The 18,340-nt window shown below is 44.5% G+C and overlaps 2 protein-coding genes across 2 annotated transcripts; both read right to left on the bottom strand.

The window, feature by feature from the left end:
* Positions 1–335: 335 nt before the first annotated feature.
* Positions 336–5,708, bottom strand: LOC146855349 (uncharacterized). Its single transcript, XM_085651122.1, has 3 exons — positions 4,904–5,708; positions 2,080–2,217; positions 336–1,807 (listed from the first exon to the last, which is right to left on the bottom strand). The coding sequence occupies exons 1-3, from the start codon at positions 5,706–5,708 to the stop codon at positions 336–338; spliced, it is 2,415 nt and encodes an 804-aa protein (XP_085507248.1).
* A 1,245-nt stretch (positions 5,709–6,953) lies between these two features.
* LOC146855348 (uncharacterized) lies at positions 6,954–9,677 on the bottom strand. Its single transcript, XM_085651121.1, has 2 exons — positions 9,576–9,677; positions 6,954–9,459 (listed from the first exon to the last, which is right to left on the bottom strand). Exon 2 carries the CDS (start codon positions 8,052–8,054, stop codon positions 6,954–6,956), a length of 1,101 nt encoding a protein of 366 aa, XP_085507247.1. The 5' UTR covers positions 8,055–9,459; positions 9,576–9,677.
* Positions 9,678–18,340: the final 8,663 nt, after the last annotated feature.

Here is an 18,340-nt window from a genome sequence, read left to right as displayed (position 1 = left end):
TTCTTCATAAAATTCTATAGCTCTAAATTTTTTGATAACTCTTTGATATTGTCGCACGCTTTCTAAAAACACCGGCGCAGGGTTGTTACTGATGCTAGAATTATCGCAAGCGACAGCCGTTCTCTGAGGTGTTTGCTCTAACTGCGTGGGGCTCGGTGGTAAATACCCATTGTTGCTTTGAATATTACGGCGTATATTTCTCAAATGGTTTTTGGCTCTTTTTAGGTTTTTGGCTAACCGATTTCTGACTACTTTAGCGGCTAACCATTTCTCTTTACGTTTGGCGACTGTAGTTTCAGACCTTCTCGGCGACCTATGCTCTTTGGGGGTCATTATCAGTTTCCCGAGTCGAGACTCAAGGAATCAAGGTTGGCTTGGGCATCTGCTAAAATAGATGCGAGCGAAGTCTGAGTATTTTGGATCACGTCCTCTACTGCTAGTTTGACATCTGTTATGCCGCCGATATGTCCGGAAGCTTCCTGTACACGTAGAACATTAAAAACGGATGAACTGACGGGTGCAGAGTTCAAGCCTAATCCTTCTAGGGTATTTATTAGGGGAAAAATGGCGTAAATTGCCTGAAGTACAGCCGCGTCGCTGGGGAGTGAAGCTTTAACAGCAGCAGCAGCAGCCCCACTGCGGGGGTCAAGTGGTGTCTTTATCTCAACGTTAAGTGATTTTTTGACACTTAGGACGTCATCTATGGCGCGTGAGGAGACGGAGGACTCTAGCTGATTTTGAGCAGTTACTAAAGCAGCTGAAAGTGATTTCTCTAAATTTTGCTGTATAAGTACGATGCCTGCTTTGATGCGTTCAATGGCTTGTATCTGAGCTACTGTATCACGATTACTTAAAGCAAAAATAATAGCTTCGCAGAGAGGTGCTGTGTTCAGAGTGCTTCCCCTAAGGTTTGTTATTAAAGGTAAAATATCGTGGAATGCTGATGTTGCTGCGGTAATGTTTAGGGGTGGTGTGGGGTTATGTCTAGGAGCTTGTAGCGCCGCGGCGGACGCCCCGTTTGCTGCAGCACTGTGGACAATTTCAGTCTTTAAATTATGGTGAATAGCACCTGGTGCGACCCTTACTGGGGGGATGGTGATGGCTGGTCCTCCTCCTATTGTAACATCTGTGTGACACCCCCCTTGTGAGCGTGGGTTCTTGGAGCATTCGCTGTGTACAGCTGGTCCTGCTTTTGATCTGTTTTGTTGAACGGGTACATTCGCGTTTTCCCCCCAACAGTCATCATCGTCAAGCAGCGAAATTATTTCTTGTTCATCGGGGGGAATAATGGCGTTTGCTGGTTGCGCATGCAAGTTCTTTGATGGTTGAGAGTGAGACTTGGGGGTAGGAGTAGGTGGGGGGTGCACTAATACCGGAGTATCGCTGCAAGGGTGCGTTGTGACACCTAGAATCTGTTCTGAATTTCGGCTGGGGAGAACGCAACCAGGGGTAGGCGTGTTTGAATTCGAAACCTGGAAGGTCTGTAGAGTAGCAGAATTGTTATCATTAGCATTCGCTTTCCTATTGCGCTTTTGATCACCCTTTTCTTTACAGCCAGAGTGTCTCTTTCTCAAACCGCCACCATTTACAGACACCGGTGGAAACTCATGCAATGCAGGCCCCCCAACAGTACTCCCCCCAAAACCACCCTGCAATGTTTGTGGTGGCCCTCGCCGCCTCGCTTCTTTACGCTTCTGACCTTTGCTTTTCAGATCGTCAGGCGGCAACCTTGAACTCCTTTGTACAACCGGTTGTTGTGTATTTGATTGCTGCACGTGTTGGATGGAGATTGCATCATCAGTTTTATCTAAGTAAGAGCAAAAAACACAATTTTAATTCAAGCAATGAACAGTCGGAAGAGTCCTCAATAGTCATCAGTGCTACAACTAGACTGAGAGTGGCAGCGCAAGCTCGCTGGTGGCAGCACACACACACAAACACACACACACACACACACACACACACAAGCACACACACACACACACACACACACACTCACACACACACGCACAAGCACGCGCACATCAGCATGGTCTATGATAGAACATACTACCAGTAGAAAAGAGAATTAATTCTTACCAGCATGCGCGCTGAAGCCGCAAATTTGACTGGCTGCGATAGGATTAGGGCCTTCAAGCGCAGTGTCGAATAAAAGTGCGTCTGCCGCCTCGGCCACTTCCTGCGAAGACAAAAATGCAAACAGCTGTAACACATTTCCTATATCGGTTTAAATTAAATTACTTGAAAGCACCGCTATACGTATTTACAAGCTCATGCAAACAAAAGCACACACACACACACACACACACACACACACACACACACACACACACACACACACACGACCGCAGAAATAGACCCAGACCTTAGTTGTCAAATTATTTGCTTTTCAAGCCGCAGCTCAACCCCGGCTCGCTGGCCCCAGGCTATATAGTGACATTATTTAAGACCTCGGGCGCTATTAAATCATGATCTGTAAAGCAAGGAGGCGGACTAGTCCTTGACTTAAAAACACGGATCAATGAGCAGATAGTCTTTGAGGTAAGAGCATGTGCAAAATCTAAACACGCCGAGTATCATGTCATATTTCCTATTGCTTAAAATGCCAGCTGTTGTAACATTACTAAAAACCTTTTGACAGAGGAGCGAAAGACTTAATTAGAACCACATGCTAGAACATTTCAGACGGGGTCCGGCAAAAAAACCAAACACACACACACACACACACACACACACACACACACACACACGCTTTTTTTTTTTATGCATCTTTCACGGTTCCTGACTAGCAGTTACAGTTAATTCAAAACACCCCGAGTTTCACCTAATTTTATCTATTGCTTAAAACCTTTTGACAGAGGAGCGCAAGACTTAATTAGAACCACATGTTAGAACATTGCCCGGGACTTCGGTCTAATACGTCTTAGTTTGACAGTCTGAGCCGGATAAAAGCTTACATCCCTGATAAAAAAGCATTTAACCTTTGAGAGATGACGCTAATAGAAGCGCAACTTCAAAAAGAGCTAGAGGATTATATAAAAAACATAAAACAATCTTCTTACCAACAATTCTTGCTCCTCAGACATGTTCATAAATGGAAACGGTGCTCAGTCATCAGGTGGTGAAATCTTTCAGGGGCTTCAGCTTTTCAAGCGACCGATGTGGTGGGAGAATGAAGGTGTCACCAGCGCCGTTGGTTGGAGCGTCGTAGCTTTCCTGAGAGCTCCAGCCTGAATGTTCTTGCAGACCTCACGTTTTATACCCAAAACCCGACAGTTTCCCGCCACAATTCACAACGGTACAATCCACTAAGCATTTCAGGTTGAATATAAACAGCTGCGCGTTAACGTGGCAGCTAGTTGCTGAAAAAAAGTCAGACTGCCAAGTAAAGTTAGGCCCCCCTTTTTTTTTTATTCATATTTTTTGCAAACCTCGACCGGACACTAGGCACCATATGCGTACAATAACCTGTCTAAGCATTTCAGGATGAATATAACAGCTGTGCATTAACGTGGCAGCTAGGTGCTGAAAAAAAGTCAGACCGCCACGTAAAGTTAGGCCCCCTTTTTTTTTTATTCATTCATTTTTTTTTGCAAACCTCGACCGGACACTAGGCACCATATGCGTACAATAGCCTGTCTAAGCATTTCAGGATGAATATAACAGCTGTGCATTAACGTGGCAGCTAGGTGCTGAAAAAAGTCAGACCGACACGTAAAGTTAAGGGCTTTTTTCATGCAATTTATTTAGATACATTTTATATCACAGAGTAAAAATGTTCGGTACAAATATGATTTTAAAAGTCCAATGAGAGCGTAAAATAGACCTTGTGGATGTCTGCTAGTTATCATAAACACTGTAAACATGCATATTATCAGTGAATGAAATACAATTTTGCATCGGTCTGTTATTTACACGGCCTCTTTTCAATCTGCGTAATTGCCTCAACACAAACCTTGTTACTAGAGCATCATTTGCCTTCAAATCAGCTGAATACATTTTTAAAATGCTTTCAAAGTCTACACCACGGCATCTATGAAATAAATAAAACAAACAATGTGCCCCGCAGGTAAATGATACATCATCCTGAATCTGGTTTTCATGAAATGTTATTAGGCCTGAAGTGTTTCTTTTTAAAAATTGCCATATGGTATTGGGGTACAGATAACTGTTTGGTGGCACGCCATAGGAGTCAAAAAACTCAGAGTCCTTTTCCGTTAGAAATATTGCTAACCAGTGTCGACCCCTTTGATCTTTACCGTCTGTATTAACTATTAAATGAAGCGGTCGCTGGCGATTACCCAGATACATTGGTAGAGTGTCAGCTGCGAATACACCTAAAAATGAATGTTTTGCCGTCTCGTCTTTGGCGAGAAAACGTTCCAGTTGCCACGTATTCATCACATATAGTCGATTAGCACCTCTCGCCTATGGTTAATCTGTATAACATTCTGAAAGACAGCGTAAATCAGAAGGTTTATAGTAGACGGTAGAGCGGCGCTAAAACGGAGCTCCAGACGTACATTGCCTGATTTTTGTATCGAAAAATGGCCGCCACCCACGTCGTTGTCAGGGCATAGATCGAAAGCCAGCATAGAATAGCCTTTCGAATACTCTACACGATCCACAAAGAAGGGTCGGTCTGATGCGTACTTCCCAGCAACTTGCAGCACACCCAAATATTCTCTAGCCACACCCCCAGTTCCAAATGACGGCGTGTATGGTTTTGCCGGTATAGCTTGGCCGTCTACGGAGAGGCTGCTGTGAGATATATTATAATGCTTGAAATTAAAGGGGTTTCTGCCATATTCACCGCTAAATGCTGCGTTATCGACCAGCGCTACTATTACAGTTCTTGGCAAAAATCCGAAAAAAATATTCTCAGTATTCGATAGTAGCGCACCGGCTGGGATGCTGAACACTTTGAGCTCCACTCTTTCGATGGGGTACTTGGCATTACTGGTTAACAGAGTCTCGGCGTGAGCTAAACGCACCACCGGGCTCACTTTGACACGTTTCACAAATAGTGACGCCGCTAAGATATGCACTTTGTAATTTTCTGCGTCGCCGCTCATTAAGCAAAAAGTGTCTTTATTTCGAATCAGTTTAATCTTCACATCTAGACCGTTAAGCATTAATTTGTCTTGGAAAAATAAATCGCAGTGTAATTGCCCAATCAGTTCCACTTTACGACTTCGGGCTGTAAAGCTAGCTCTGCTCTTAAATCCCGCGTTAGCACCGGTTAAAGTCGTGTCCTCGTGCTCTCCAGCGGTGTCTCTGTAGAAGAGACCTGCAGAAAGTTGGCGTTTTAAAGTGGGGTCCCCATAATTAAGTACCGTTTCGAGATAAGCCCTGTATGGATACGTGTTGTTTGACTGGCTGATGAGCCGGTCGCCGAGGCTCACATCCAGTTGGTTAAAAAGTGAGGCTATGGGGTATGGAGAAAACGCCACTCGGGCTGCGGCGTCCAAATCGGATCCGTCTGCGTTAGTAATTTTGCACGACAGATAAATCAGGGTAGCTGAAAGGTCCAGGTAGTCATCCGACCGAGCTATGAAGAACTCTAAGGGGGCTGTGTCTGACAGGGCTGAAAGTGGCGGTACTTCGACATATAGAGAACTTTCAATGCTGGTTTGCGTTGGTGGTACTTGGAATAGGTCCAACTCTGACTTTGTGCATTCCTGGGAACCGCAAGGGACGGAGGCCATGGTCCGATTTAAAATATGTTGCCCTTAGAGACTCGTTTTTTTCCGTGTCTTCTCCGGGTCTTAAGCGAACTCTTTTGAGCCGGTCGCCGGCGCTTCACAACGCTTTGAAGGAACGCGGGCGGCCCCCTTAGTGATACACCCCTTTTTCTCTTCCTTCCTCTTTCGAGATAGATTAAACCTGAGCCTTCTTGACCCGTTTTGGTAAACTTTTTCATCACCGCCCCCGAAACGTGCCCTGCGACGTCTCGGGCAATATTTGCTGCAGCGGTTTTCACGTGCGGTTTTACCAACTGGAACCCTCTTCTTAAAAGCGGTACTGCTTTTCTGAAAAGGCTTCTGAATATACCGCCAACACCCGCCCCGTACATAATAGGTGCCCCGTGGAACCCCGGGAGGCCTGAGCCGGCTTGTGCTCTATAGTAATCCCTATAGAGCGACGCGTCGCCGTAATTTTCAGGTAAAATCATTATTCTAGTACACTTCACCACGTCGCGGCCTGAAATGAAGCTTCGCTATGACTTTACCCACTTTAAATCTTATATTAGTGTTCAAATCGTCCTTCAGTTCCAAAGTTATTGTGTGAAAATGTTTTTTGCTGATCGGTACATAATCTCTTTTGGTGTAAATGATGTTTATCATGCTATTATTCTTGCCTGTGATTTCCACGCACCGGAGGAGAGGCACGTAGCTATCCCCCACTCTCTGATGCTCTATCACGTCGCAGTATACAAACATCATATAAAATCCGCCGTGTACATCCGTGTAGGCTTTCCCCGCTGATGAAGAGTGGTGAACGTTAGGCGTCAGCCCCAACACTCTCCCCAGTTTTTCACGCACCAAAATACCGTAGTCTTGAGCATTCCTCAACTGCACTTTTCGAAGTCGTGGTTCATACGTTAATCTAAGGTCAACAAGTTCCGATATGTTACCAATGGATTTATTCATTACTTCTACAATGTCTCGTATGTTGTCATAGTGCCCCGGCGGGAAAGAAAGTTCGTGGGCGCTTTCCTTCTTGCGTACCACCGTAAATCTAACATCCTCTGTTTCAAAAGTGTCCCACGTGTGCGGGTACTGAATTTCTGTTAGGGCCACCTCCCAATCTCCTTGTAGATGAATAGGTTTTGCTAGTTTCACCGTAAAATTTGAAATTTTGTTATTAGGGAAAGTGTCCAAAGACGCGTTACTCGGGAGCGTCAGATAAAAAGGTCCGACCTCCATGGCGCTTCCGCGGTACCTAAATGCCTATATCCGCTGTTGTAGACTTTGTATATCCTTTAATTCACTCTCAGAGACCCAACTATTAAATTTATCAGGCCACCCCCGCCATTTAACTAGGCACTGTCTTTGTGCCCCGTGCCCCTTCTTTGCCAAAACGTTCTCAATACGGTACACACGATCTTGATCCTGTTTTATTTTTTGCAGCTCTTCTTTGTAAAAACACCCTTCGACCTCCTCCCCAGCATAGTCTTTTAAGTTAAAAACTGTAACGCCTGAATGCTTGGAAATCTTGTCTATCACAAAGATCTCATCTGTAAAAGTCTGCTCATACCCCTTTTGAAATACCCCCTTGCATCTAGATACCCTAACATGATCACCTTTTTTGAGAGTGTTTTTTGAAACAGGGTTGTTGGTGAACACGGACCCGTACACAGTTCTCCAAATTTTCAACTCATTTTGCGGGGATACTTCTACAGGGGACGTCTTAATGGTTCTATGATAGCTATGATTGTAACTTTCAATAAAATCTTGTAAACGATCTATATAACGAAATGTGTTGTACGCTGTAAAATACCGCCAAATTCGTGCCTTGAGAGTTCTGTTGAATCTTTCTACAATCGCCGCCTTCACTTCGTTGTTTGTAACAAAATGTTTTACACCATACTTGTTCAGCAGAGCTTTTAGCGTCTTGTTTTCAAACTCTTTTCCTCTATCTGTTTGTAACTTTTTAGGAATTCTCCCGCTGCTGAAAATGTAATCAAAGGCTTTTGTGACCGAGCTCCCCGATTTTTCCTTCAGGCCAACGGCGAATGCATACTTTGACAGTACGTCTATCACCGTTAATATAAATTTTACACCATCATTAACCGCGGCATGTTCACGGACGTCTAGAAGGTCCGCTTGCCATTGATGATTTAAGCCGCTGACTATCACACGCCGTCTTTGAAAGCGCTTTCTCGACCCCTTATGTAGCGTGTAGGCATCTTCGCCCGATAACCAGTCGCGTACCTGTGTTCTTTTAACACCGTCGTTGTGGATTTTGCTCTCCTTGTACAAGGCTTCTACACCGCCAAAACTACCAACTTTCGAGGGGTTGTAATAAACTCTTTTGAAAAGCTTCTGCATCGTAGCGCTTCTTGAACTAAAATACCGCAACCCCTACTCCCGCCCCCCTATTCTATTAATTCACTTTTGTTTTATTATTTTTCTTTATCAAATAATCAGAACTAGAAGCCGGTTTATTTTACAATAGTAGATTATTTAATAACACACGAATTAAACAGTGTATGATTTAAACTGGTAATATAGGAATGTACAGCGCTATAAACGATAATAACGATAAAAACATAGATATTTAACACAATGCTCTCAAAAACTCGTGACGTAGAATCAATATTTGGATTTTGCTAGCTATGAACGGTACCAGTCTTCTTACATCCTCCCCACGCCCCTTCAAGAAGGCTCGACAAAACAAATCAGATATTGTATTCATGAAATTGAAAAACTGTTTCTTATTCAGAGTAGTTCCTAGGGTGCAAAATGTCCGCCTGATATAATTGTCGATGCAATCTTCGAGCACGTCGTCAGCGCCCAAGAAGATTTTGCTCTTTTCAATGTCGTAAAAGCCTCTAGGTTTCTGACCCAGTTCTTTTTCAAGCTCTTCGATGATTTCACATCGCTTGTTACGACATAGCGCGGTCGGGCGAAACACTGGTTTGGGGTACGCCATCTTTGCTCTGATCAGAAAATAAAAAGCGTCTTCCAGGCATCTAACGCTCGGTCGCACGCCGATCTCAACCATGTGTCGAAACACACTTTCCTGCAACGGAAAAACACACATACATAATAGTAGCAATCGCGAAGATCATCATGTTTTCATTTACTCTACATTAAGAAATGTCATGTTCCTCGGTTTTAAACTCCTGTAAAGATACTTGATCTTAAAATATCTACGGTAATTCTTCCTTCTCAAATGCTGTTTCATTATCAAGCGTATGTCTTCATCACCCGCTTCATACATACTTTTCACATGCTCTGATGGGGACTGTACTCTCTTAATATACTTTAAAACATTCGCAATCATCTTACTACAATCTTCGGGTACTGACATTTCTTTCAAGCCATAGACCGCCCCCAACGTCGCCATAATCTTATAGGGGTCCAGCTTGTAACATAGTTTCCGTATCAAACTGTCTTCATATTCATCACCCGTCGTGAGACAGTCGTGATGCAACTGACTCGGGTCGTCAATTTTACAACCTTCGCATTCGTCGTACCACCCCGCCTTTAAGCACAATTTTATGATCGCGGCTATCGCTGTCAAAAGTCCGCGATATCGATCCGTGCTCCAACTTTCACCACGACAAAATTGTACAATTGCGTCTAAGCGCTTACAGCTGCAGTTTTTATGCGTTACGGCAAGTTTTTTCTGTCTTGAGCAGCAGAGACATGAAAAACGTAGCGATGGCTGTGTGACTTCCATAGTCGTGCTAGCGGTTTTGTCGCCTGGGGCTCCTCCTCCTCTCTTTTGCTGATAAAAAGAAAAAAGGGGTTTTTCGACCTCAGCCTTCCTCACAACTACACGCCTCATCATCACACTCTTAAACACCCCAGAGGATTTGCCGAAAAATTGCGGTTCGTACTTACTTTTCGTTTTCCAACTTCGCACTTTTCTGTTTCGTTTACAGATTCTTCTCCGGAATCCATCTCTGTACAGTCGCTGGAGTCCTCGGGTTCAGGCTCTTGCAGGTCGATACCCTCGTCATCTTCACTTGGTTCCGCTCTTCCACCGCCGTCTGTAGCATCGGAGGTATTGCTCGCCATTTTAGCAACGCCACCAACCGCCTCTTCGCAGGCTCCGGTCTCGGGCTTTATATTCGGCATAGCCGATGCCTCGACGTCTGTCTCGGGCTTTTTATTCAGCATCGCCGACGACATCTCCGACGTAGTACCCGCAGGCGTTGTTGGCGCGCAATTTTCCTTATCACTATCGTCGAGTTCTGCAGCGTCGTCTGCAGCATTTGCCGCTTCCTTCAGCATCGCTGTTATAGTTTCTCCAAGGGGTCCCGCTTCCACGCTAGAGCAAGACATTCTCAAAGTTGTCTTAAAGCTCGAGCTTTTCTTTGTCGGAAAAAAGCGGGGGTTTCTTAACACACGGTCCTCGGAATGCTGGCTTATATCCTCTGTGAACATACTAGACACGCCCCGCGGTATGCTTGTAGACTCGTATTTCACACTACCCCCACTTCTTAGCAACCCTCCTGCATGCGTGGTCGATTCATACGTTTTTGATTTCATCGCAGTATCATTTTATAAGCCTTGATTCACAAATCCTAACTTATCGTTTTATACGCTTTTTGATTTCATCGCCGTATCATTTTATAAGCCTTGATTCACAAATCCTAACTTATCGTTTTATACGCTTTTTGATTTCATCGCCGTATCATTTTATAAGCCTTGATTCACAAATCCTAACTTATCGTTTTATACGCTTTTTATTTTTTTTTTATTTTTTTATTTTTATTTTTTATTTCATCGCCGTATCATTTTATAAGCCATGATTCACAAAATAACGACCTATAAAACAATAAAATGCTATAATCTTATCAATACGTTATAAGGACCGATTAAAACCCCGATTAAAATCAGACTTGGAACGCGTCCAATATAGACACACGGACCAAAGGGGCGTGGTCAAAGGGGCGTGGCCACCTGTCAAAAAATACATGGTGACGAGTAGTATACAACCTATACTACTGAGGTGATTTAGCAGCATTCACAAATGACTTCCCTCGGCTGAGGGAAAAGCCATTCGAATGGTACAAGCAGGTCGATTGGTTTGTCAAAATCTCAAAGGTGTTTATTATTTATTTATTTTGAAAATTTTATAGAGCGCGAACAAGTTCCTTGCGGATATCAGAGCGCTTTACAGTAAATAAAGTTCTTTATGCATTAATTAAAGGCAAGTTAAAGCACGTATACAAAACATCTTGTAAAAGCAAAGTGGTAAGGTACAGCACAAAAACTATCCCGTTACGTCAGGTAAAAAGGAAGATAGAATGTCTAGATTGTCTAGATGGTCCCTTGTCATAGTAAGGGTAGTAGCGAGGGTACATTTGGTCTCGAAATTTCTTTGGACGTTGCTCAGGTGAATTTGGCCATGAGAATCGATTTTACTTCCTTTTTGAAAGAAGCAGCGGAGGGGTTAAGTCTGGTTTCTGGGGGTAAAGCATTCTAGATTCTGATCGCCATCCCTGAGAAGGTTCGGTTATATGTTTTCTTCTTGTTGAATCTTTGCGGTAATAGGTTTTCCGCACTTCTTGAAGATCTGATTTCACCAGAGATCGTCAGTTTCTGTGCTAGATAGCTGGGTGCTTTGTGATGCATGGCTTTATGCGTCATACACACTATTTTCAAATGAATTCTGGCTTCCAGAGGTAGCCAATTCAAGGATTTTAGGTCCGGGGAGATGTGGGAATTTCTTTTAGAACCAGTGATGAGTCTCGCTACAGTACTGGTTGAAGCTCTGAACGGTGCAGTTGTAGCTTTGGGTAGGCCACAAAGAGAGACACTTCTGTACTCCACTCTAGGGATAACTAGCGCTTGTACTGCTTGCTTGAAGTCATTGATTGGCAGGAAGGGTTTCAGCTTCCTCAGTGTGTTTATCTGGAAATTTGCTCCCTTTGTAGCGTTGCTGCTGTGTTTTTGCATATTGAGGTTACTGTCAAGAGTTATTCCCAGTGATTTCGCTGAGTTCACGATGGTTGGTTGGTTGAACGTTGAGTGCCGTAAGATGTTTTATCCAGTCTTGCATTATGGGGACTTGGGCGGGTGGAGCTATTAGAAGGAATTCGGTTTTTAGGGCATTCACTTTGAGATGGTTTTCTGCCAGTCATATCTGGGTATTCCTAAGCATTGTGTTAAGCAGTTTGATGTCTTCTAAGGTGTGGATCTTAAGGTATAGTTGTGTGTCGTCAGCATACATGTGGTATTGCACGTTAGACGTGTGTAGGATTTCGGTGAGAGGTTCCATGAAAGGGTTAAACAATGTTGGGGATAGTGAGGATCCTTGTGGTACTCCCAACATTACTGGGATGGGTTTGGACAGGGAGTTGTTGACCTTGAATTGTTGTGTCCGATTTTGGAGAAATGAGGTAAACCAGTTTAGCACTGATCCTGATAATCCCATTCTTTGCTTCAGCAGATCTATCAGGTTCTCATGTTTGACCGTATCAAAGGCTGAGGAGAGGTCTAGCAGGATGAGTGGGCAGGATCCATTCTGTAGCGCATCGTCAATTATATGTGTCATGGCTGATTCAGTGCTGTAACCTGCTCGGAAGCCTGATTGGTGTTTGTTAGGAAGGTCAAAGTGGTCAATATGCCTTGTCAGCTGGAGGTGTACACATTTTTCCAAGTTTGGCCAAGGTAGGGATATTGGAAATAGGGCGATAGTTGTTTAGGTCCGTAGGGTCGGCCGTGGGTTTCTTTAGAATGGGTGAGACCTGTCGATCTTTGAGGGTGTCCGGGATGCAACCTTGTTGAAGTGAGCTGTTTATCATCTTAGTCCAGAGAGGCAGAAGCAGTGGAATTAAGTTTTTAACAGCGGGGAGAGGATCGGTGAAGTGATTGGCATGGTTCAGGGCACTAAGTATTTTGCATATGGCTTCTTCAGAGTATGTGAAAAAGGATGACCAATCTGCGTCGTTTTTTTAGGTTAAGCTTTGATGGAATATTGTATGGTGCAATTGGAATTGCTGGGGATGTTTTCTTGTGCGGTCCTGAGTGTAAGGTTAGATCATTGAGGAGGTCATTCTTGATATTGTCTGTCTTCAGAGTGAAGAAGGCAGAAAATTCTTCACAGTTGGGTTGCAGGCACGCTATTTGTTGTTGACGTTGAGGTGTATCCTTAGGTTGGGTTTTGATTAGTTCAAAGAGTTTTTTGGGACGATTTCTTGCTTGGTCTAGTTGGTGGCTGAAGAAGTCTGCTTTAGTGCGCTTGATCTTTCTTTAGTATGCGTTTCTCTTTTTCCTTAGAATCTTGAGGAGGTTAGCGGATGAAGCTGATCTCCAAGTGCGTTCAGAAGATCTGAGAGATCGTCTGTCTTTGTTGAGTATTCCATTGTACCAGGGCTTAGAGTCTTTTATGGAGGCTCTCTTTAGTTGAAGGGGGGCTACCTTATTTATTATTGTGGTCACGGAATTGAGGTAGTGATTGGTAAGATCATGGACTTCGGAAGACCCTGCAGGGGGCAGAAGTAGGTTGTAACTGGACGATGGCAAAATGTTAGGGTTGTTTTTTTTCAGGTCTTTTTCCATACTTTAGGTCTTGTGGATTGAACTGAGTTCAATTTCACTATTTCCTTGATAAAGAAGGCAATGATATGATGGTCTGACCAGTCACAGGGTTGGATCGACTCTAGCTGAACGGAATCCCCTTTAGAGATTATTAAATCCAGGATTGAACCTTTATCGTGTGTAGGGCTGTTGCAGATTTGGGTGAGGTCTAGGTCGTCTAGGAAATTTTTGAGACTATTGACCACTGCATCCTTGTGGTCATCCCAATGGAGATTGAAGACGCCAAGGAATATTTGGGTATTTTGGCGCCGGGTGTTCGTTGATACCATGTCCATGAAGTGTTCGGTGAAGGCGAGGTTGTCACCTGGCGGATGATATATGGTGTGTAAAGAGCATAATGGTTTGCCATTACTGGTGATGTTGAGGCATATGTATTCGAAAGAAGGGAATACAAGTGATATGGATCTGTTTACTGAGATATTGCTACGATGTATACAAGCGATGCCTCCCCCTGTCTTATCAGTGTTGTGGGTCAATCTGAATACATTGTTTGATATTGTTGTGCCGAGTGATCTGTGGGCAGCTTGTAAAATTGCGGTTCATTGGCCAACTTCTGAACCAGACAGGGATTCTGTTACAAATGGCCCTTCACCCATTGTTATGAAAAAGTTTAAACAAGTAATTACATGGTTGAAATCTAAAATCTTGCAACAAGATATTGATTGGGTTAAAATAGATCGAACCATTCAGGAACCGAAAGAATCCGTCCATGAATAAAACAAAAGGCTCCTACAAGCCTCTAAGCAGTATACTGGGCTGGACACGGTAGACCCCAAAGACATGGGACAATTTGTCTCCAAGTTCGTTTTGGGTCTGAGACCGTAAATTAGCTTCATGATCCACCAAATCTGATCTGCTGGCAGAACAAGTCAGTGGACGAAATACTGCGGTATGCCAGGTACTGCAGCGATGAGGTGGATACGAAACACAAGAAACTTAAGGATAAGCTGATGCTAATTCAGATGAAGACCGCTGACAGGGAACTCCAGACGCAGTCGAATGGAGGGACGCTAGGGAGAAGGCAGGGAAACAATCAAGGAGGGAATTAGAATGTGCAGGGTCAAGGGAAAGGGAAACCTATAGACCCCAAGACAGGGATGGATGTGGCAACACTGAAGAAGACCACTGCGTGTCACCTTCGTCACAAGATCGGGCATTGGAAGCGCGAGTGTAGGTTAAATCCAGCTAATCAGGTGCAACAAGAGGCGGAGATAGTGCAGGTACCTGAAGCTGTCAATACTGTAACGAGACCTAGATCTATGCAAGGGGGGACGATGGTCCCACAGGTTCAAGTCCCGCAACTTCCAAGAATTCCACAGGGAAATCGGACGTACCAGCAGATGCCCCTTTTTGATAACTTTGATGAGTTCATCGCAGACCTGTTGAAATGACGGTGCCTGAGGGAGGAAGAAGACTGCACTCTTGGGGCAGTCTTAGAGGTAGACTAGAGGGGACCTTTTGTCGAGGCGGATGTTGACGGTCATCCTACAACCTTTTTGGTTGATACTGGTGCTACCCGTTCTACTGTAAGATCTGCAGTAGTTCCCAACCTACCCGTCTCGGGACAATCAATCCAAGTTGTAGGAGTGGCAAATAAGAAAATGACTAACCCATTGACTGAGCCGATAACTGTGAGAATAGGAACCTTCCGAGATCGACACCAGTTTGTGGTGTCTGACTCAAGTCCAGTCTACTTGCTAGGATGAGATCTTTTGTGTAAGTTGAATTGCACCATTAATTGCACGCCCAAGGGAGCGAAAGTACAGATGATAGATGATGATGCCACTTTTAAGGTTGCGAACCAGCATTTGTGCATAGAGATGTATCCTGTGCTGACAGTGGAAGAGCTTCCACTTGCCTTGAGAGACTCTGTCTCATTGGATGTGTGGGATTTCACGGGAGAAGAGATTGGGTTAATCAAAGCTGTTGAGCCAGTTAAGATCCAGATTAAGCAGAATGCTAAATTTCCAAGAATGCCCCAGTATAATCTGTCACCAGAGACAATAGCAGGGATCAAACCTGTGATTGATTCCATGATTAAGCAGGGAATACTGAAGGAAATAATGGGCAGTTCATACAACTCACCCATTATGGGATTACAGAAACCAAGCAGGAAATTCAGAATCATGTAAGACCTGCGAAAGGTCAACACGATTGTTGTTCCCTGTTGTCCAGTGGTACCGAATCCATCAGTGATACTAATCTAGATTCCATCCCAAGCTGAGTGATTTACTGTGATTTACCTGTGCCGAGCATTCTTTTCGATACCTCTCCATGAGGAAAGCCAATTTTTGTTTGGTTTCCGGCTGGAAAACCATGCTTTAACGTGGTGTCGTATCCCTCAAGGGTATACTGAGAGTCCATCAAACTTTAATCGGATCGTGAAAAATAATCTTGAGAGCCTTGTGTTGCCCCAGAACTCTGTTCTTGTGCAATATATTGACGACCTCTTTATTGCGTCAGAAACTGAAAACGCTTGCAGGATTGACACGATTGCCCTACTGAATCATTTGGCAGAGAATGGACACAAGGTGTCCCCAAACAAGTTGCAGTACTGTGTGAGTGAAGTACAGTACTTGGGTCATCGAATTGAGAAAGGAAAGAGGAAGGTGTCACCAGATCGGATTGAGGCGATCATGAACATGGCTGTACCTACCACACAGAGGGAGGTCAGAATATTCTTGGGAATGGTCAGATATTGTCGCCAATGGATTCCCAATTTCTCGCTGAAGGCGAAGCCTTTACAGAGATTGACTCACAAGGATGTAAGTGATCCGGTACCATGGGACGATGATTGTCTGATTTAATTCTTGGAGTTGAGAGAGGGCATGTGTTGTGCTCCGACTCTGGGAATGCCTGATTACAACACATCCTTTTCATTGTTCTGTTGTGAGAGAGAAAGTTGTGCATTGTCAGTCCTGACTCAGAATCATGGAAGTGTCTGTAGACCAGTTGCCTACTTTTCAGCTGCTTTAGATCCAGTAGCTTCAGCATTGCCCGGATGTCTCAAATCCGTTGCTGCAACCGGTGTCAGCATTGAGAGATGTGAAAGCATCGTCATGGGTCACCGTTTGATTGTGTACGTTCCTCATTCTGTTGAACTATTGATGACGAGGACTAAAACACAGCTTCCAACAAACAATAGACTCACACGCTACGAGCAAGTTATACTTGCCGCGGAAAATGTGACTCTGAAAAGGTGTTATGTTTTAAATCCTGCTACACTTATGCCTTTGCCAAATGCAGATGATGAAGATTGTGAGGACCATGACTGTCTCGATGTGACTGAACTTTGCACCAAACCGAGACCTGACATTGTTGATGAACCTCTGCCGGACCCTGATGAAATTTTCTTTGTCGATGGTTCATGCTTAAGAGACAATGTTGGTCAGTTGAGAGCAGCGTTTGCTGTATGTACCATCACGGGAGTGGTCAATGCCGCCTGTCTAGAAGGAGTATACTCTGCACAAGCGGCCAAAATTATTGCTTTGACTCGCACCTGTTTGGCAGCCAATCAGATCCAAATCACCATCTACACTGATAGCCAGTATGGGTTTGGTGTGGTTCATGACTTTGGACAGCTATGGTCTCAGAGGTGTTACAAGACATCATCTGGTTCACCTATCAGGTTTGGGGGAAATGTGCGACAACTGTTGGAGGCTTTGCAATGTCCTAAGGAAATTGCCGTTGTGAAATGTGCAGTACATGGGAGGGGAACCGACTTAGTTTCTCTCGGCAATAGGTATGCCGTCGAAGTTGCACGTTGTATCTTTACTGGAGATTACACAGGAGAGAGCCAAGAAAGAACCAAGCTCAACATGATGTCAGCCATGGCAGACACTTGGGATGAACTGTAGCGCCTGCATGAAGAGGTTTCAGAGCAGCAAATGGAAGTATGGGTCAAATCAGGTTGTGAGAAGAGGGACATTGACATTTGGGTTTCAAGTGATGGTCGAACAGTGTTACCAGATGATTTATTGAGCCCGATGGCGAGGCTGATTCATTGTGCTGTGCATCTTGGGAGGAATGCGATGGTGCGAGTGTTCAGAAAGACGGGGTATAACCCAAGGTTACAGACGGTTGCTGAGGCACTGTGTCAGAGATGTGTTACTTGTCAACAGATGGATGCTGGAAAGATCACTGTAGTTACGCTGAGTCACATTGGGAGGTCGGGGGGGGCCTTTCAATAGAATGCAGTTAAACTTTTATTGAGATGCCTAAGTGCAAAGGATTGAGGTACATTCTAGTGGTGGTGTGTTTTTTCTCACGGTGGGTGGAAGCTTACCCAACACGAAGGTGTGACACCCCCACAGTGGCAAAGCTGCTACTGAGGAAGTTGATTCCTAGATTTGGTTTTCCAACCTCATTGGAGTCGGATAGGGGGACGCACTTCCACAGCGAGATCATGAAGTTGCTTTGTGCCGCCCTAAATGTTTATCAGAGACTCCATTGTAGCTATCGACCGGAGGCTTCTGGGATAGTGGAGCAGATAAATGGAACTTTAGAGGCACGGATGGCAAAAGTGTGTTCGTCTACATCTCTGAAATGGCCTGATGCATTGCCTTTGGTGTTGATGAGTATTCGCAGTGTCCCAGATAGAAGAACTGGCCTTTCCCCGCATGAGATTTTGATGGGGAGGGCAATGTGATTGCCAGCAGTACTGTCCACAGCTTTGATAAACATCACTGATGACTTAATCCTTGACTACTGCAAAGGACTAGCTGATGTGGTCCGTTCTGTGTCTCAGCAGCTGCAGGCTGCCGCTGTTCCAGCTTCAAGTGACCTATGCCACGACCTGTGCCCGGGAGATTGGGTACTTGTCCGTAAACGCGTGAGGAAGAGCTGCCTCGATGCCCGGTGGCGAGGCCCTTCTTAGGTGATACTGGTAACGAACACAGCAGTGATTGCCAAACTGGGTACATGCTTCCAACACTCGCAGAGTTTCAGCACCCTTGGAAGAAACAGCTCCTCTCACAAATGAAAATCCAGCTGTGGCAGAAGGGCCACGAGAGAGGACAAGTCAAGCTGTGAGAGTTGCTGGCGAAGCTGGTTGCTCA

The sequence above is a fragment of the Triturus cristatus genome, chromosome 4_1 (genome assembly GCF_964204655.1).
Source record: "Triturus cristatus chromosome 4_1, aTriCri1.1, whole genome shotgun sequence".
Classification (NCBI taxonomy): Eukaryota; Metazoa; Chordata; class Amphibia; order Caudata; family Salamandridae; genus Triturus; species Triturus cristatus.
Note: the sequence above shows the minus strand (reverse complement) of the source record. Positions and strands in the feature narration are given on the sequence as shown.